The following is a 21,007-nucleotide window of genomic DNA, read 5'->3' on the forward strand; positions in this document are numbered from 1 at the left end:
CCAATTCGTTTCATGTTTGTCCTTCTTGGGATTGTAATTGCCACTGAGAATCCTGCCACTGAGAGACAAGGCCAGGATTGGAGTAATGGAAACTATCTCTGAAGAGTAATTCTGTATGAACAGAGGAGAACTAAGTCTGCAATAATTGTATCCTGAGTAAATTAGATTTTGCAGTGGAGCTGGGGGAGAGGATCTGTCTGAAAGTCATCAGTAAGCATACTGACTGCTTCCCAGGGGAACAGACAGCTCTGGGGGTGAGGGTGGGAGGCAGACGGGAGAAGTTTCCTAGTCTAATGATGCTCCTATACATGGCTCTTTCTACAGGACTTGTGCTTGGAGACTGGGGGACTTTCCCCATGGATTGAGGGCTTATGGAAGATGAGCAGGAAGAAGTTAGGGTGGTTGCCAATAATCTGTATTCACTGCCACCATTCAAGAAGTGGGGAAGGGGCAGCTCTGGGTTTATCAAGGACCCAGAGGATGGAGCTCCTCTTACTCCCCAGTAGCTCTCTCCATTGTAATGGGCTGAGGCTTGAGTTGATGCACTGAGGTCCCAAGCATATGAGGCTAAATAGTAATTGGACCATACTCTATTAATATCTATGCTTGGAGAAAGAATGGCCCCCCGCCCACTCTCTGTGCAAGTGCTGATGTGTTGTATAGGAAATGACAATTTTGGTGGGTGGAGGCAGAGGGGCAGGAAGAGAGGCAGAGAGAGACTGCTGGCTGGGTTCTGCTCTGGTGGCTTCTGGTCTCGTGGCTTCTGGTCTGGCTAGCTTCTTGACAGAGTTCCCCTTTACCTCCGATCCCCCTCTACCTCTGATCCTTCTTCACCTCTACTGAGAATAAAGATTGAAGATTTTCCCTTAACCTGAATTCCTGACTCCGGCTGATTTTAAAATACGTGGTCATCACACTCCATGGTCAGTTTTACCTAAAAGTATACATCAGTCTATATTCTATCACTTCTTTCTCTGGATGTAGGTGGTATTTTTCATTATAGATCTTCAGATTTCTCTTGGTTCACTGTATTCCTGAGAATAGCTAAATTATTCATCATACAATATGTTCACAGTCTCCTGGATCTGCTCACTTCATTTTGCATTGGTTCATATAAGTCTTCAGGTTTTCCTGAGACCTTCTTGCTTGTCATATCTTATAAAACAATAGAATTCAATCACAGTCATGTACCACAACTTGTTCAGAGATTCCTCAGTTCATGGGCATTCTCTCTACTTCCAATTCTTTTTCACTTTAAACAAATGCCGTCATAAAGATTTTGCCCCTCCTTTCCCAAATTGTTGATTCTCTTTTCAAGATTTCCTTGTGTCTTTCATTTCCCCCCCAATTTTTCTGCCTTTCTGGATTTCCACATTTCCTGTTCCCAGTAGTCTCAATCCACTTTGTCCATTCACAGCACCCAAGACTCCATCTTGACTTGTGTTGTCATTGTTGAAGTGTTCTAACTGCGGATCTTCTACTTGTGGGCTACCACAGAGAAAAATTGTGGCTCCCTGGGCCAGGAAGCCAAAGTGGAAAAATACCTTATGAATGGAGAACCTGGGACCCCATTTGGGATTTTTTCGGCAAAGATAATGGAGTGGTTTGTCATTTGCTTCTCCAATTCATTTTTACAGATTAGGAAACTGAGTCAAACAGATTTAAGTGACTTTTCCAATGTTCTGTCCCCTGATTACCCTACTTGCCAACCACATCTTCTGGTTTTCACTTTACTTGAGATTAAGGTGTTTGCTGGAAAGTAACTCTGGAGTGGTGCTGGAGGAGCTATTAGTAGAGGTCTTTCCCACCTACATATCCATCCCCTAGAATTTCTATCTAATCTCTAGGTGGCCATTTAATACCATTCTCTACTTTCCCACCCAGGTCTTTATCAGGGCCAGAGTCCCCAACAAAAGAAAGCATATCAGGTCCCCTGGTCAAAAAGCAGAAGCACAAGGTGGCTGAAATCAATTTACTCTGGGTTAATGGATGAATGCTTAACTTCTGATTGGCTTCACAAGGCTCTGCCATCCAATAGTCAATATAAGACCAAAAAAGCAATTGGTAAATGGGCAGAATGAACACACACAGATTAGAAGACCAAAATCAAAACTGACACAAAGGAAATCCCCAGCTTCAGGGACCTTTCATCTTTCTGCGTTATTCAAAGAATGGAGTTTCACTGTTTGTAGCACTTGAGTTTCCCTCCTTCCCATCAACCAGGAATACACACTTTTTGTAATTCCAGCTTGAACCAGAGAGTTACCAAGAAATAAGGTCCCAGAACTCAGCCTTTTCCCCAACTTCCTCTGTCTTCTGCTGGCCTTCCCATTTTAGCTCTGTGTGACCCTTTCTTCCTCTTAGAAATTAGGAAGAAATTTTCCCTACAGAGAATTAAGGGCATCTCAGGGGTTGAAAAATCTATAGATCAACTTGTAGCAAAGAGTAGAGACTAGATAAGTCTTGGTTAAGATGTAGAAGGGATTGTTGTTCAGATAGGAACTGGAGTGGATACCTAAGAATCTTAAGTCTATGATTCTGAATTATCAGTCCCAAACATCAGCATCCATGTTTACAAGTGAACATGCCATTTTCTCTCCTCAGTCATTCAAACAGAAGAGGGAGGAGGGGGAGAAATAGTCTTGGACCCAAAGCATACATCAGGTGGCTAAGCAGGGCGATGGATATGGTGCCACAACTGAACAACAAAAGCATATGAATTCTTCTTGCTTAAGACAAGCATTTGTCATTGTTTTTTAATTGTGTTTGACAAACACAATTCATGACACACAGCTAGTGTCTGTGGCCAGATTTGAAATCTTCCTGACTCCAGGCCTGGCACCTAGCTACTTTGACACTTAGTTGAACAGTTCCCCCTAAATTCTTAGTTTATTTCTAGACATTTTTCAGTTGTTAGTAGTACTCAATATCTTATTATAAGAATTAATCACAAGATTAGAGTTAGAGGTCATCTTAATAGTCATGGACCCCTACCTCCCCCACCTCACAAATTTCCTTTTATTCTCCTTTTTAAAATTACTCAAAAACTCTCCAATTAATAGCCATCCACTCACTTTCCAATTCCTTGCCACTACAAAAAGGGCTGCTACAAATATTTTTGCATGTGTGCGTCCTTGTCCCATTTTTAAATTCTCTTTGGGATACAGACTCAGTAGAGACACTGCTGGATGACAGGATATGCACACAAACTAGCATTTCTTTCTTTTTTTATGTCTTTTTTTTTCAAAATATTATTTTTTACTAAAGCTTTTTTATTTTCAAAATATATGTATGGATAATTTTCAACATACATCCTTGCAAAATCTCGTGTTCCAAATGTTTTTCCTCCCTTCCACCCTATTTCCTCCCCAGACAAGTAATTTAATATCTGTTAAACATGTACAATTCTTTACATATTTCAATAATTATCATGCTGCACAAAAAGAATCAAATCAAAAAGGGAAAAAATGAGAAAGAAAAAAATGTAAGCAAACCACAACAAAAAAGTAAAAATACTATGTCGTGATACATATTCAGTTCCTACAGTTCTCTGTGGGTATAGATGGCTCTCTTCATCACTGAACAATTGGAATTGGCCTGAATCATCTCATTGTTTAGAAGAGCCACGTCCATCAGAATTGATCATTGTATAATCTTGCTGTTGCTGTGTACAATAATCTCCTGGTTCTGCTCATTTCACTCAGCATCAGTTCATGTAGGTCTCTCCAAGCCTCTCTGTATTCATCCTGCTGGTCATTTCTTACAGAACAATAATATTCCATAACATTCATATACCACAATTTACCCAACCATTCTCTAATTGATGGGCATCCATTCATTTTCCAGTTTCTAACCACCACAAACAGGGCTGCTACATTTTGGCACATACAGGTCCCTTCCTCTTCTTTAGTATCTCTTTGGGGTATAAGCCCAGTAGTAGCACTGTTGGATCAAAGGATATGCACAGTTTGATAACTTTTGGGGCAGAATTCCAGGTTGCTCTCCAGAATGGTTGGATTCATTCACAACTCCACCAACAATGCATCAACTACTCTACTTCTTATCCAGTACCAAATAGTTTTGATGATTGCTGCTTTATAATAAAGTTTTAGGTCTAGTACAACTAGGCCAGCTTCATTTGCACTTTTTTATTAATTACCTTGAAATTCTTGATCTTTTGTTCTTCCAGATAAACTTTATTATTTTTTCTAACTCCATAAAATAATTTCTTGGGAGTTTGAATAAGTAGATTTAGGCAGTATTATCATTTTTATTAGTATAATCAAGTGCTGCCCATGAGCATTTGATATTTTTCCAATTTAGTAGATCTGACTTTATTTGTAGAGAAAGTGTTTTGCAATTGTCTTCAGATAGTTCCTGACTTCCTCTTGGCAAATAGACTCCTAAATATTTTATATTATCTACAGTTATTTTAAATGAAATTTCTCTTTGTATCTCTTGCTGCTGGACTTTGTTGGTAACGTATAGAAATGCTGATGATTTATGTGGATTTATTTTGTATCCTGCAACCTTGCTAAAGTTGTGAATTTTTTCTACCAGGTTTTTAGTTGCTTCTCTAGGATTTTCTAAATATACCATCTTTATCATCTCTTAATTTCCTTTTTTTTCTCTTTAATTTCTTTTTTTTCCTCTTGTTGCTAAAGCTAACATTCCTAATATAATATTGAATAATAATTGTGATATTGGGCAACCTTGTTTGACCAGTAATTTCCCTGAGAATCGTTCTAGTTTATCCCCATTACATATGATGCTTGCTGGTGGTTTTGAATAGATGTTACTGATCATTTTAAGAAAGATTCCATTATTCCTATTGTCTATGTTGTTTTCAGTAGGAATGGGTGCTGGATTTTGTTAAATACCTTTTCTGCATCCATTGAGATAAGAATATGATTTCTGTTAGTTTGATTAATAATGCAGTTAGTTTTTCTGATACTGAACCAGTTCTGGATTCCTAGTAGAACTCTTACTCCATCATAAGTATTATCCTGTAATAAGTGGCTGTAATCTCTTAATATTTTATTCATGATTTTTGCATCAATATTTCTAGGATAGTTGGTCTATAATTTTCTTTCTCTATTGTGGCCCTTTCTGTTTATAGGAAGAATATGTAGCCTGGACACTATCTGAAGCCCTAGAACAAGTCAGAATACACTGTATCAACACCTGTACCTGATCAGACTAAATCAGGCAAACCTCTATACCCTCACAATTTACAATAAACTACTTCTCCCCCAGACTATTTTGTCTATGTCCCAAGTCACACCTGCATTCACAGACACAGCAGAGCAAATCAAAGAATTCTTAAGTCTTAAAGCTTTATTTTCTCCTTCAAATGGCCAGAATATCTCCACATTGTCATTCCATTCCCCCAAACCCCCACCAAAACACAAAGGTCAATTGAAATTGTAGAGAAAAGTTGAAGAATCAAGGAAAATCATTCACAATGCAAATTGTTCCAGGAAGAAAAATATGAGTTTAGTGAAACATCAGAAGTTAAGGAGATCCAAGGCAATCCCAATAGATTTTGGACAGAAAATTCCATCTGGATCCACAAAAAAGAACTATGGGGATTGAATATAAATCAACACATGCTACATTCATTTCTTCTGTTTTTTTTCTCCCATGTTTGTTCTCTTTTTTCTGATTTTTCTCTCTCAATTTGATTCATAAAGCAATGAGTATTAAAAATAGATAAATAATTTTTTAAAAAAATATGTTAAGGAAAGATCATTTCCAAAGTCTTTTGGCTTTTACTGCTAGTTTTACTGCCTAAAAACTGAAACAGGTAGAAAGAAGGAAGGAAGGTATGGGAGGCCTTAGATAATAGATTGAGGGCATTAGAGATGCTTCTCTAAATTTGCTCAGTAGAGTATAGTGATGATCACAGGGGCCAATCTGGGGAGGGAAGGCAAAGGTCAACAGGAACAAGACAAGAATTAGGATGTGAATATCCTTGTTGTCTTTCTCAGATCCACACATGGCAATTCTCTCAAGCTGAAAAAAGAAAGGCAGATTAAGGAGCATCCTCAAATTCACCTCCAGCCTCTCTTCACTCTCACCAACCATTTGTCCCCTTCACACCAGCCCCAGAGTCTCACCTTTGGCTGTCAGAGAGACATCTGATCCCTGTGCACTATCATTGCCTGGAGACAAAAGAGGAAAACAACCCAGTCAGGGACACATATTCCAGAACCAGGGGATGTGAAAGCAAAGGGACCCAAATGTGTGGATACTCAGTAAATCTCTTCTCTGGCTTCTCATTTCCCAAGTCCCAAAGATACCATGGGTTGGGCCCTTCTTCCTCCCTTCTACTTTAACCTTTCACTTACCTGCAGCCTGAACATAGTCCCCTCCTTTTCCACCTAGAAAAGAAAAACAAATTCCACAGTCCAGGAGAGGAGACCACACTAAGGCCCCAGAAGTTCCCTGAGCTGTCCTGCAGACACAATAAATGACAATTGACACGATCCCTCCATTCCCCCCCTCCAGTTCAATATCTAGATCTCAGAGGAAAAAGGAAAAGAGGCACCAGGGAAGGGCACTTTCCAACTCCCAGTCCTGCATCAGTAGGTTCCTATTCTGGTCTGACCCAGTGACAGAGATCCCTGTGTTAATTTCTGATCTAAGTCTGAAGCAGGTTCCCCACTCAGCCAGCCTGTTATACCACTACAAGGCGTCCTCCAGAAAGTGTCTTCCACTTCCAGGTTTATTCATCTAGAACTTAGGGCCCAGCTAACAGTCTCTTAGCTGGCAAGTAGAGAACTTGGAAAGAGACAGACAAGAGGAGAGGTCAGGGGAAGCTGGGACCTCCATAGTGCCTGTGCCCAATGACCCTCTTCCAGTCCTGCCCACCTGAAGTCTTCTTCCTCCAGACCACAGCTCCAGCAATGACTGCATTGAGGAGGAAGACAGCAGCAAGGACCCCCACAATGATCCAGGGGGATGAGGACTCTGGCTCTGAAATGGAAAAGGGAGTTGAAAGGCCGGGATCTCTCTCTGGCCTGAGATTCACTGACCCTTCCCTAACTCTCCCTGCAGCTCCCTCTCCCTCTGCTCCTTCTGGGAGGTGGGAATGGCCTTTCCCCAGTCCCTCCTCACGGTCCTTACCCCATTTCAGGGTGAGGGGCTCAGGCAGCCCCTCGTGCTGAACTCGGCAGATATAGTTCCCTTCCTGGCCCGAGGTCACCTCCACAGCCACCCACTTCTGGAAGGTCCCATCTCCAGCAGGCCTGGTCTCGATGAACTCTGTGTCCTGGTGCTGTTCTTCCCCATCTCTTAGCCAAGTCAGAGAGATCTCAGCAGGGTAAAAGTCCTGGGACCGACACTGAAGGGTCACCTTACCATCAGGATGGGTACGATGGGTAATTCGAACAGAGGGAGGAGCTACAGAAGAAAGATTAGAGGAAAGGTTACAAGGGACTCCCTTTTTCAAAGGCTAGGGTCTACTATAGGGTAACAAAAATTATACTGTACATTTGAAGAACACAAAGCTCCTGAAGCTGTGAGGGAAACAAAAAATTGTAACTGGTCCCATTTCAGAGAGAGGGATACCTGGTCCCATGCCTCCTTTGTTTATATGCAAGTTGGGACCAAGACGGTGTAGAATTCCTGAGTCAGAAATTTTAGGGGGAGGGAGAGAAGAGGAATAATGAGACATAGAGACATGTGGGATAAGAGCTGAAGTGAAGGTGGGCTGTCCACCTCAACCTAGATTGAAATTGTAATGAAGGGGACAAATTCTTCCTTGTCGGGAAATTATTTCTCTCCCTGAGGCAGCAGTTCTTCTGTGACTTCTTCTTTGCACCCTAAGCCAAGCCTCAAACAATCTAAATTGAGGCTAGATTGATTTATTATTTCTATAGATACGGCCTTCATCTCCAACTTCTTCAATTCTACAGATTCCGAGTCCCATGGAATGACCTAAAGAATAGAGTTAAAGGTCTCACAGGCTCATGGGGCAAGCTAACATCGGGCTCACACACTCTGTGATTCATCCCAATCTCCATCCCCATCCCCATGCAGCTGCTGGGCAAGATCCCTCTTACAAGAGGCCGACAAGAAGAATTCAGGCTCCAACCTCGCCCCCTCCTCCATCTCTAGGGGATGTAAGAGGTAGAGGGTAGGCTTAGCCAGAACCCAAACAAGCTGTACCTGCTCGGAGCAATTTCTCCTTCCCGTACTCCAGGTACTTGCGCAGCCAGTAAACGCACTTTTCCTCCAGATACTCTTTCTGTCTCTGGGCGATGCTGCGCTCCGCCTCCCACTTGAGCTTGGAGTTAAGAGCCGTAGGCTCTGCCACGGTCCAACTCAGAGTTGTCAGATCCAGGGATATATAGTCGTGCCCATTGTAAGCGAATTGCTCAAAACCCCTCAGGAAGATCCAGTCGTAAGTCACCTCGCAGCCGACCAGGCGCTGATATGTGTGAGCTTTGGGCCAGACCCAGAATATTTAGTCAGTCCGCTTACACAGGCAATCGGACCCAATCCTCTCCCAACTTTAAGAGGCTGATCTGAGAGGTGGCCTTTGGGAGCGTGCATGCCCCTCCCGATCCATCTCCTACCTACCCCACCATCTCCCCGTCTGAAGACCATACCTGGGTGGCCATAACCAGAGATCCCGCGCCCTGCCTCACTCACCTCCCTCGCTCTGATTGTAATAGAACTGCAGATTCTGCAGGCCCACTTGGAAAGTGCGTGCAGTCTCCCAGATGACACGCGAGTTCCTCTCCCAGTAATTCTGGTTACTCTTGTCCAACCACATCACCATGGGCTCCTCCCTCAGACCTGCGCTGTCGCTGTCGAAGCGAACGAACGCCTGATCGTCCACATAGCCCACCGAAATGAACCTCGGCTTTGTGAGCCCGGGCTGAGACATGGAAGTTTGGAAATACCTCAGAGAATGAACTCCTAAGGACAAAGACCATAACCATGATTGTCCTCCCAGGCCCAGGGATCCGGGTCCGGCCTCAGTAGCAAAGGCGGAAAACTCATTCCAGCGAGGAATCCTTGCAGCCGCCTCCACCGCTGCCACCTTCTCCTTCATTTCTTCTACCTTACCCTATCCAATCTCTCTCGGCTCCCCTGAAACTTCTCCCACTACCAGATTGAAGCCATTGCCTTTTTTGAACACCCTATTCCCTCCCTTATATGGTCCAGAATTTTTTTTTTTTTTTTTTGCTGAGGCAATTAAGTTAAGTGACTTGGCCAAGGTCACACAGCTAGAAAGTGTTAAGTGCCTGAGACTAGATTGAACTCAGGTCCTCCTGACTTCAGAATTGCTGCTCTATCTACTACGCCCCCTAGCTGCCCCTACATCTAAATTTTCAAAACTACTCACAAGTACCCTGAGTTCCAAAATTTCTGTTTTCTGTAAACCCCCTTTTTAGCCCCCAAATATGATTCCATCTTTTTCATCCCTCTCCTGTACTCTTCTTCCCAATCCTCCTAATCATACCCTTTTCCCCAGTCCTCCTTTCCCCCATCCACCTCCGTCCCCCAATCTCTCTTGGGATCTTCCTTCCTAGGCTTACGGTTCCCCTTTCGATACCAGACTCCTTCTCGACTCTGCTAGCTTTGCCCCCAACTTCCCCAAGCCTTCAATCCATCACCTCTACTTCAAATACTTGTTCTAAACATTCCCAAATTAAGAGACAGGAAGTACATGTAGGTACACACACACACATACCCCCCCCCCCCACACACACACACACACAAACACACAGCTAGGTACTTAGCCCCGAAGTAACTCACTCTCCGCCCACTTTCTTCCACTATCACATCACCTCCCCCTGGTTAGAATAAACCGAACCTGAGGATTAGAAATCTTTCCGTAGAGCTCAAAATGGGTTATGGGGATGAGAAAAAAACCCGTTTCCCACAAGAAGCAGCCTCTGGTCAATCTGCCCAATCACCAAGCATCAGTTTAATACTATTAAACGTATTCGTCTGTAAAACGAGCTGGAGAAGGAAATGGCAAACTACTCCCGAATCTTTTCCCCAAAAAACCTCAAATAGGGTCATGAAGAGTCAGATACAACTGCAAAACGACTGAACGATAACAACATTCTTTACTCACCTGCCTTGATCTCCGGCAGGGCCACAGCCATCAACAAAAAGGAGAGCTTCAAAGGTTCCATATTAGAGAACTAGAGGCTCCATGTTAGAGTAGTAAGCAGGAAATAACCAAGTCAGTTCGTAACAAGTTGCAGACCTGCCATCCAATGGCAGCTAGAGAAAGCAACCAAATAAAAACAAAACTGAAACTGAAGTCATTTTGATCTTCCCTCCCCTCCCCTCCCCTCCCCTCCCCTCTCCTCTCCTCTCCTCTCCTCTCCTCTCCTCTCCTCTCCTTTCTCCCTTCCTTTCTTCCTTCTTTCCTTCTATGGAATAGAGAGAGATAAAGTGAAGAACTCATAGGAGTATATGAATTCTTTTTCTGTATTTTATTTTCATTATTTCTGTTTCCCCTATGGACCTGTATAATATGTGCAGGCTCATATTTACTTGAGCCTTGGTCAACTATAAACATATTTACTTAACCTGAGCTGATGACATTTATCAGTATTTGACATTTATCGATATTTAGTCTATTAGCTGAATCTGCTAATAATTTTCTGCTTCTTAGAAATCAGGAGGTTTCAGGGAAACAGAAGCCTTCCATTCCAATCTCTCTGGATAGCAACAACCAATTAGATGCCTCCCCCCACCCCATTCTCAATGCTATCTTACTTGTGATGTAATCTCTTGTATAAAAGCTATGTATCTTTATTACTTCTTTAGCCCTCCTACCACAACCTTTCTCTTTTTTGTCTCGTGTGGGACATCTCATCCTCCGGAGATTTTCTTTTTTTTTTTTTTTCTTTTTTTTTTCCTTTTTTTTTATTTAATAGCCTTTAATTTACAGGATATATACATGGGTAACTTTACAGCATTAACAATTGCCAAACCTCTTGTTCCAATTTTTCACCTCTTACCCCCCCCCTCCCTAAATGGCAGGATGACCAGTAGATGTTAAATATATTAAAATATAACTTAGATACACAATAAGTATACATGACCAAAACATTATTTTGCTGTACAAAAAGAATCAGACTCTGAATTATTGTACAATTAGCTTGTGAAGGAAATCAAAGATGCAGGTGTGCATAAATATAGGGACTGGGAATTCAATGTAATGGTTTTTAGTCATCTCCCAGAGTTCTTTTTCTGGGTATAGCTAGTTCAGTTCATTACTGCTCCATTAGAAATGATTTGGTTGATCTCGTTGCTGAGGATGGCCTGATCCATCAGGACTGGTCATCATCTAGTATTGTTGTTGAAGTATATAATGATCTCCTGGTCCTGCTCATTTCACTTAGCATCACTTCGTGTAAGTCTCTCCAGGCCTTTCTGAAATCATCCTGTTGGTCATTTCTTACAGAACAGTAATATTCCATAATTTTCATATACCACAATTTATTCAGCCATTCTCCAACTGATGGACATCCATTCAGTTTCCAGTTTCTAGCCACTACAAAAGGGCTGCCACAAACATTCGTGCACATACAGGTCCCTTTCCCTTCTTTATAATCTCTTTGGGATATAATCCCAGTAGTAACACTCTGGATCAAAGGGTATGCACAGTTTGATAACTTTTGAGCATAGTTCCAAACTACTCTCCAAAATGGTTGGATTGTTCACAACTCCACCAACAATGAATCAATGTCCCAGTTTTCCCGCATCCCCTCCAACAATCATCATTATTTTTTCCTGTCATCTTAGCCAATCTGACAGGTGTGTAGTGGTATCTTAGAGTTGTATTAATTTGCATTTCTCTGATTAATAATGACTTGGAGCATCTTTTCATATGACTAGAAATAGTTTCAATTTCTTCATCTGAGAATTGTCTGTTCATATCCTTTGACCATTTTTCAATTGGAGAATGGCTTGATTTTTATAAATTAGAGTTAATTCTCTATATATTTTGGAAATGAGGCCTTTATCAGAACCTTTGACTGTAAAAATATTTTCCCAGTTTATTGCTTCCTTCTAATCTTGTCTGCATTAGTTTTGTTTGTACAAAACTTTTCAGTTTGGTATAATCAAATTTTCTATTTTGTGATCAGTAATGATCTCTAGTTCTGCTTTGGTCATAAAAACCTTCCCCTTCCACAGGTCTGAGAGGTAAACTATCCTATGTTCCTCTAATTTATTAATAATTTCATTCTTTATGCCTAGGTCATGAACCCATTTTGACCTTATCTTGGTGTACGGCGTTAAGTATGGATCAATGCCTAGTTTCTGCCATATTAGTTTCCAATTTTCCCAGCAATTTTTGTCAAACAGTAAGTTCTTATCCCAAAAGCTGGGATCTTTGGGTTTGTCCAAGACTAGGTTGCTATATTTGTTGACTGTTTTATCCCTTGAACCTAATCTATTCCACTGATCAACTAATCTATTCCTTAGCCAATACCAAATAGTTTTGGTAACTGCTGCTCTATAGTATAGTTTTAGATCTGGTACAGCTAAGCCACCATCATTTGATTTTTTTTTATTAATTCCCTTGAAATTCTTGACCTTTTGTTTTCCATATGAACTTTGTTGTTATTTTTCTAGGTCATTAAAATAGTTTTTGGGAGTCTGATTGGTATAGCGCTAAATAAATAGATTAGTTTAGGTAATATTGTCATCTTTATTATATTTGCTCGCCCTATCCAAGAGCATTTAATATTTTTCCAATTGGTTAGATCAGACTTAATTTGTGTGAAAAGTGGTCTGTAATTTTGCTCATAAAGTTTCTGATTTTCCCTTGGCAGATAGATTCCTAAATATTTTATATTATCAGTAGTTCGGAAATTTTCAATAAACAACTTTTCTGCTTTTTACTGAATGATCTCTAAGTAGTCATTTTGGGTAAGGGTCTTCTACATCCCTCACCCTTCCTTTCTTCCTTCCTTCCTTCCTTCCTTCCTTCCTTCCTTCCTTCCTTCCTTCCTTCCTTCCTTCCTTCCTTCCTCCCTCCCTCCCTCCCCCTTCCTCCCTCCCTTTCTTTCTTTTTCTTTCTTCCTCTTTGTGTGGACAATGGCCCCTGCTTGACCTAAAGAGTTACTATCAAAACCATCCTAGCATTCAACCTTTCTACCTTTCCACCTCCAGACTACCTGAGATTGGCACTTTTTCCACTCAGATAAGTGCTTTCATAAATATTATCTATCTAACAGCATTTTTCTTTTTTTGTTTGAAACCCCAGTGTTTAGTATAATCTCTGGCATAAAAGCTTTAATAAATGCTTGTTAATCTACCTACTGATAGATAGATCAAAAGGTTTATATAGTTTCTTATATACTGGAAAAATATAATGCTAAATTGGTTTCCAGAAGTTGAACTGATTTCTAGCTCCACCAATGGACATTGGTGTGCTTGTTTTGTCTACAACTCCTCAAATTTTGATCATTTCCTACTTTTGTCTTCTTTGCCAATATGATGACTAGGAAGTAAAACTTCAAAGTTGTTTAAATTTACATTTCTACTAGTATTAGTGATTTGGGGTGTTATTTCTCATATCAATTCCCTCACTGGTTGCCATATTCTTGGACCATTTATGTATTGAGGATTAGCCCTTATTCTTAATTATTTGTAGCAATTTCCCTAAAAATCTTAGACAATGGATATTTGTCAGAAATATTTGCTACAAAGATTTTCCTACCAACTAACAGCTTCTCCATGTTCTTATTTGATGTAGAACTCCTTCCCAAGAATTTCCACAGGGCTAGCAACTTTGATCTTGTTCAATGATTATTATATCTAGCCAGCTAAAATTAGGCTGCCCACCTGCCTAAAGGTAGCAAGATGGCACAGTAAATGGAGTACTGGAAAGGAGCTGGGAAGACTTAAATCTGACCTCAGACATTTATTAACTGTGCATCCTGAGGAAGTCACTTAACCTACTTCATTTTCCTGAATTGTAAAATGAGATAATAATAGCACCCACTTCCCAAGATTGTTGTAAGAATGAAATGAAATAATGTATATAACGCTCTTAGCACAGTACCTAAAACATACATCATTTTCATCATTATATAAATTATTCTAGTTCTGTCACTTCACCTTGCATCGATTCATAGAGTTCTTCAGTTTTCTGTAAAATTAATCATTTTGTAATTTCCTATGGCAAAATAATATTCCATAACATTCACATATCCAAATTTGTTTAGCCATTCCCAATAAAAGGGATACCCCAATAATTTCCAAATTTTAGCTGCTAGAAAAAGAGCTACTATATCCTCCTGCATTTTTGATTTCCTTCACAGGCTAATAGTACACTATTTCAAAGTCCGATTCTTTTTTGTACAGCAAAATAACTGTTAGGACATGTATACTTATATTGTATTTAATTTATACTTTAACATATTTAACATGTATTGGTCAACCTGCCAGCGGGGGGAGGGGATGGGGGAAGAAGGAGAAAAATTGGACAAAAGGTTTGGCAATCGTTAATGCTATAAAATTACCCATGCATATAACTTGTAAATAAAAATCTATAATTTAAAAAAAAAGAGCTATTATAAATATGTTTTTACATGTATGTCCTTTTCACCTTTCACCGATCTTTTTGGGACATGGGCTTTTCCTATGGCCAAGGATACAGATTAGTAACTTTGGGGACACAGATCCAAATTGCTTTCCAGAATAATTGAATCAATCGTTATCTCCTTTTAGAATTCTAGTCTTGCTTTACCAACTGTCTCCTGGATATTTCCACTTAGATATTCCTTATCACCAATGAGGGAAAAAAGATACACTAATGCAAAGTTGGTAAAGCTATGAATTGGTCTAAACATTTTGAAGAACAATTTGGAATGATACCCCCAAAGCTATGTAATTGTGCAAATCCTTTGACCCAGATATACTACTACCAGCTCTATCCCAAAGAGATCAAAGAAAAAAGAAAAGGATCAATATGATTATTTATTTTATTTATATTTGTTTATTTTTATTTTTAATTAATTTATAGCAGCTCTTTTTGAAGTAGCAAAAAATTACAACCTGAAGGATGGCTATCAAATGGCTGAACAAGTTATTATATATGTGTTAATATGATGGAATACGAATATCCTGAAAGTATGAAGTATTTTCAAACCTGCTAAGACTTAAATGAACTGATATAAAGTGAAGTAACCAGGACCAGGAAAACAATTCCATAGTAATAGCAATGTTGCAAAGATAATCAACTATAAAAAACTAAATAACTATTAACAGTAACACAATTCCAAAGGACACATTGAAGAAATATGGTATCCATTTCCAGTAGTGAACTAAATTGCAGATTGGAGTATATTTTTTCTTTTATTTTTCTTGGGTTTTTGCTTTGGTTTTGAAACATCCCTAATATGGAAATGTTTTATACAACTTCCTATGTATACTGAATATTTCATTTCTTGCTTTTTTATTGGGTATGGGAAGTGGTAGAATATAGAAGAGAATTTGAAACTGAAAAATTTTTAAATATTAATTTTTAAAAATCACTTTTTAAAAAAAAATTTAAATAGCATTTTATTTTTTCCAATTACATGTAATCTTTTAACATTCATTTTTGTAAGATTTTGAGTTCCAAACATTTTTCTTCTTCCTCCTCAATCTACCACCTCCCCAAGACAGCAAGTAAAATGATATAGATTATATATGTACAATCATTCAAAACATATTTTCATATTAGTTATGTTGTAAAAGAAAAACCAGAACAAAATAGAAAAACTACAAGAAGATGAAAACATCATGCTTCAATATGCATTGTCTTTGAATGCAGATAGTATTTTCTATGCGAGTCTATTGAAACTGTCTTGGATCACTGTAATGCTAAGAAGAGATAAGTGTATCATAGCTGATCATCACATAAATCTTGCTATTATGGTAGGTATAATATTCTCCTGATTCTACTTGCTTCACTCAGCATCAGTTCATTTAAGTCTTTCCAGGCTTTTCTGAAATCATCCTGCTCATCCTTTCTCAAGGAACAATATTCTGTTACATTCATTTTTCATATCTTATTCAGCCATTCTCCAATTGATGGGCATCTGCTCAGTTTCTAGTTCCTTGCTATCATAAAAATAACTGCTACAAATATTTTTGCACATGTAGCCTTTTGGCTAAATCTATTTTTAAGAAGTTGTTTTCTTCAATATATGTTTGTGCTTTTTTTTTTTTGGAAGCTGTTGACTTTTTTTCATAATTCTCCTGCATAATTTTTATTTCTTTCCTCATTATGATCTCTTTGGGATGCAGACCTAGTAGTGGCACTGCTAGATCAAAGGGTTTTACAGTTTTATAACCTTTTGGGAATAGCTCCAAATTGCCCTCCAGAATAGTTGAATCAATTCACAACACCACCGCCAAAGCATTAGTGTCCCAGTTTTCCCACATCCTCTCCCACATTTACCATTATCTTTCCCTTTCATCTTAGCCAATCTGAAGGGTAGGAAGTGGTATCTCAAGTCATTTTAATTTGCATTTCTCTAATCAATAATGATTTAGAGCATTTTTTTTCATATGACTATAGATGACTTTAATTTTTTCACCTGAATTGCATGTGTTTAACCTATCTTGGATGGCGTACTGTCTAGGAGAGGGAGAAGGGGGGAAGGCAGGGAGAAAATTTTGGAACACAAGGTTTTGCAAAAGTGAATGTTCAAAACTATCTTTGCATGTATTTGGAACAATAAGAAGAAAATGATAAAAAACAAGGAAGGAAGGAAGAATGAGACAGAGAGAGAGAAAAGGAGGGAGGGAGAGGAAAGGAGAGGAAAAGAAAGAAGGAGGGAGAAAGGGAGAGAAGAAAAGAGAGGAAGAGACAGAGAGGGAGGGAGGGAGGGAAGAAGGAAGGAAAGAAGAATGAAAAAAGAAAGATTATGCTAAATTTTGCTGGGTAGTTGATTCTTGGTTGTAGTTTCTTTGCATATCATATTTCAGGCTCTCTGATACTCTGATACAGCAATGGAAGCTGCTGGGTCGTGGGAAATCCTGACTGTGGCTCCTCAATATCTGAATTATTTCCTTCTGGCTACTTGCAGTATTTAAAACTTGACCTGTTAATTCTGGAATTTAGTTACAATATTCCTTGGAGTTTTCATTTTGGGCTCTCTTTCAGGGGGTAATCAAAGGATTTTTTAAATAACTATTTTACTTTCTGGTTCTAGGATATCAGGGCAGTTTTCCTTGATGATTTCTTGAAAAATGCTGTCCAGTCTCTTTTTCTGATCATGGCTTTCAAATGGTCCATTAATTCTTATATTATCTTTCCTGGATATATTTTCCAGGTTGGTTGTTTGAGGTATTTTATATTTTCATGTATTTTTTAATTTTTAAAATTTTGTTTGATTTGGTTCTTGATATCTCAGTGAGTCATTCGCTTATACTTGTCCAATTCTAATTTTTAATGAATTCATTTTGGGGAGTTAACTTTTTACCACCTTTTCCACTTGGCCATTTCTACTTTTAAAGGAGTTCTTTGATTCATTGAATGTTTTCCATTTGGCTAAATCTATTTTTAAGAAGTTGTTTTCTTCAATATATGTTTGTGCCTTTTTTTTTGGCAAGCTGTTGACTTTTTCATAATTCTCCTGCATAATTTTTATTTCTTTCCTCATTTTTTCTTCTACCTCTCTTACTTGATTTTTGAAATCCTTTTTGAGCACTTTCAAGAGAATCTTTTGAACCTGAGATCCTCCAAATGAAATGCCCAGGCAAGAGAAAAACAGGGCAGCCAAAATAATGAAGTTTTAAGAGTGTTTATTGCTAGCTAGTGACTGAACCCCAACACCAAGACTGGAGAGGTCAGTAATGAGTGGCCTCTGGGCCATATATTTATAGAAAGAAGAGAAAGACATCAAAATGTTTCTTGATACATTTGTCATAATAAAGGAATTTCTATTCTAAACAGGAGGCAAAAAGTTATCACTCTAAGGGGGTCATTCTCAGGCAGCAGCAAGCAGTATTTCTTTAAGCTTATCAGGTTGTCAAGGTCTCAGGACTCTCAGGACAGTACATCTGGGTTGTTAAAAATACCATCTGCATTAGGGAGTGAAGAACTAGTAATAGACTTCTAACTACAAAGATTTAGATTATGTTTCTCACGGTCCCATTTGGGGTGCTTTTCCACTTCATGGTCAGGGCTCTTTTTGCTTTTTTGCTCATTTTTAAAAGTTGAGTTCTGCCTCTAGGGCACAGAGGACACTGTCCCAAGCTTCTTTTCCAGGGAGACAGGGACCTCTCACTGGCTTATCACACTGGGATTGGACATACTGGCAGCTTTTCTACTGTGCTGGATTGGCTTGACCTATTGTGCAGGAGCTTGCAATTTGCCTTTTACGCTGGGGTTGGAGTTCTCACAGCTAACCTTCTGAGCCAGTGGCTGGCTGAGCCAGTGGCTTCTGCTGATCTTTGCGGTACCTAAGAGCCTCCCACTAGATTCCTCTTACCAAGCCTGCACTAGTCCCAGCTCTCAGTCTATCCAAGTGAGACAGATCTTTCCTGGAGTCTTTTTGTGTTATCTTAAGTTGGACAACTGCTTCAGTTTTAATTTTTGTTGATGCCATCACTCCAGAATCTGTTTAAAGGCTTAATTTAGAGTTATTTATGAAGAAAACTGAGGAGATCTAAGGCAATTTCCTGGCTCCTCTCTGCTATTTTGGCTCTGCCTCCAAAAAAGTCTCTTTATAAACAGTAGAGGTTAAGAAAGGATTGAAAATAGAAAAATACTGTTGTAGCTCCTATGGGTCTTGAGTTAGGTTTCCATCAAAGATCTTAGTAACAAAGAGACCTACGGTTTCAGACCACCTGGTGGTGGGGTAATAGGTAGCACTATTCAGATGATACAAGAATTGGGTGATATTCTCTCCTTTCTGAGTCTCCTTGACATCTCAGATTTGTTTCTCTCGATCCTCCTCCATCTAATACTCCTCAGTCTGCTTTGCTGAATCATCATCCATAGCTCATGCTCTCTTTGTGCATGTATGACAAAGCTATCCCCTGGGCCTTCTCTTCTCTCTCTACACTCTCTCTGCTGGTAACTCCCAGCTCCCATGGAGCTCCCATAAAACTCCTAGGCTCTTACAAGAGCTCCAGTTTTGCATCACCATAGAAGGGGAAAGTATATACCAAGCTTCTCTATCTGTGTCAGAGTTACTACTATTCTTTTAGTCACCTGGGTTTGCAATTTAGAATCATTCTTAATTCTTAACTTTCCCTAACTTCAAATAGTTAATAGGTTGCCATAGTCTTATTAGCTTTTTCACAATTATGATATCATAATAGATACATATTGTCCTTACTTTATACACATGTGCATCTGTGCATATATTGTGTATACATGCATATATGTACACACATGCAACAAATATGTGTATATACAAAAAATGTATCCAAAGTTGTTTCAGAATAGAGACAAGGTACTATCACTTTGAAAACTGTCAGACTGTGTGTGTGTATGTGTATTTATACACACATACACATATATACAACATATCTACCTAATGTATATGTATATTTGCATATATACTTGTGAGTCAGGAAGACTCTTGTTTTTGAATTCAAATCTGGCCTCAGACTTACTAGTTGTGTGACTCTGAGCAAGTCACTTACACCCTGTTTGCCTCAGTTTCCTTATCTGTAAAATTAACTGGAGAAGGAAATGGCAAACTACTCTAGTATCTATGCCAAGAAAACCCTAAACAGGGTCACAAGGAATCAGCCAGAACTGAAACGACTCAGCAATAGTAGTAGCAGCAGCAACCCTCCCTACCATGTATATACATGTGCAACATATGTGTATACATAAATACAACACACATCATATGTATATAGATGCTTATTGTTTTATGTATCTGTGCATACATGCAACATGCATGTGTGTACACATATATTATGTATGTTGCATGGGTGTATTGTATATAGACAAAATGTATATGTGTATTATATATGGCATGTACATATGTTGTAAGCTCCTTAAAGACAAAGGCTATTTTGTCTCTGCATCTTCAGCACATGGCATGGAGATTGTCACATAGTAGGCACTAATATATATTTGCCAGTTAATCAATGATTTGTATAGCAACACTCCAGTACCGGAGGGTACTACCACTAATGATCAATCACTAACTTTCCCCTTTTATATAGGAAACCAGATTACAGTGATTAATTAATTCCATAGACTATAACCCATGGGTCAAATTTTAGCAGTCTGTTTATCTAAGAATGATTTTTTTTACATTTTTAAATAGAGCATAGAGGGCTAGGGCTAGCCCTTCTCTGTAGTTTGCTAAATTGCTGGTCACCAGATGAGATGGAAGGGAAAACAACAACAACAAAACAGAACATTCACATTTCTTTTCATAGCTCAGGATATAGCAGCTTGTTATCTACAAGATCTAGAGTTGTACCAAACACAATGTTCTCATTTGGGTGAGAGCATCATCAAAATGTCTGGAAATAGGAAGAGATCTCAGCATTTTAGGGATGTGAGGGGAAAAGAGAAGGGAATAGGCATTTATATAGTGTCAGCTATGTGCCAGGAACTGTGTGCTAAGGGCATTGTACAAATATTATGTCTGTCTTATTCTAAAAACAAAAACGACAACAACCAAAAAAAAAAAAAAAAAAAAAAAAAAAAAAAAAACCAAACCCTCTTTTTCTTGGTCCTACTTTCAATTATTATGCCATATCTGGAAAGTCAATTCAGTGCATCCATCAGTTACTGACTCAAGCCCTCGCAGTGAGGACAGGAAAATTTGGGGATTCAATCCAACTTTTGCAAAAAAGGATGAAGTTCGATGAAAAAGTAGATGAAATTATTACAGTAAAACTGCACATCGGTGAGGAGTGTAGCCAGGGATACGCTGAAGTCAGCTAGGACCCGTTTGGGAGAACCAATTGTTAAACTTTCAGAGTTACCATTTATACACTTCAGTAATTGGCAAATGCTACACAGCTATTCTCCAAGATCCTGATATTGTTT

At 39.1% G+C, this 21,007-nt stretch overlaps 1 protein-coding gene across 1 annotated transcript; it reads right to left on the reverse strand.

The window, feature by feature from the left end:
- Positions 1-5,727: 5,727 nt before the first annotated feature.
- LOC100926320 (DLA class I histocompatibility antigen, A9/A9 alpha chain) lies at positions 5,728-10,288 on the reverse strand. Its single transcript, XM_031964958.1, has 8 exons — positions 10,097-10,288; positions 8,659-8,928; positions 8,173-8,448; positions 7,129-7,404; positions 6,874-6,978; positions 6,351-6,383; positions 6,120-6,164; positions 5,728-6,015 (listed from the first exon to the last, which is right to left on the reverse strand). The coding sequence occupies exons 1-8, from the start codon at positions 10,155-10,157 to the stop codon at positions 6,011-6,013; spliced, it is 1,071 nt and encodes a 356-aa protein (XP_031820818.1). The 5' UTR covers positions 10,158-10,288; the 3' UTR covers positions 5,728-6,010.
- Between the last annotated feature and the right edge of the window lie 10,719 nt (positions 10,289-21,007).

Source organism: Sarcophilus harrisii, chromosome 4 (genome assembly GCF_902635505.1).
Source record: "Sarcophilus harrisii chromosome 4, mSarHar1.11, whole genome shotgun sequence".
In the NCBI taxonomy this organism is placed as follows: domain Eukaryota; kingdom Metazoa; phylum Chordata; class Mammalia; order Dasyuromorphia; family Dasyuridae; genus Sarcophilus; species Sarcophilus harrisii.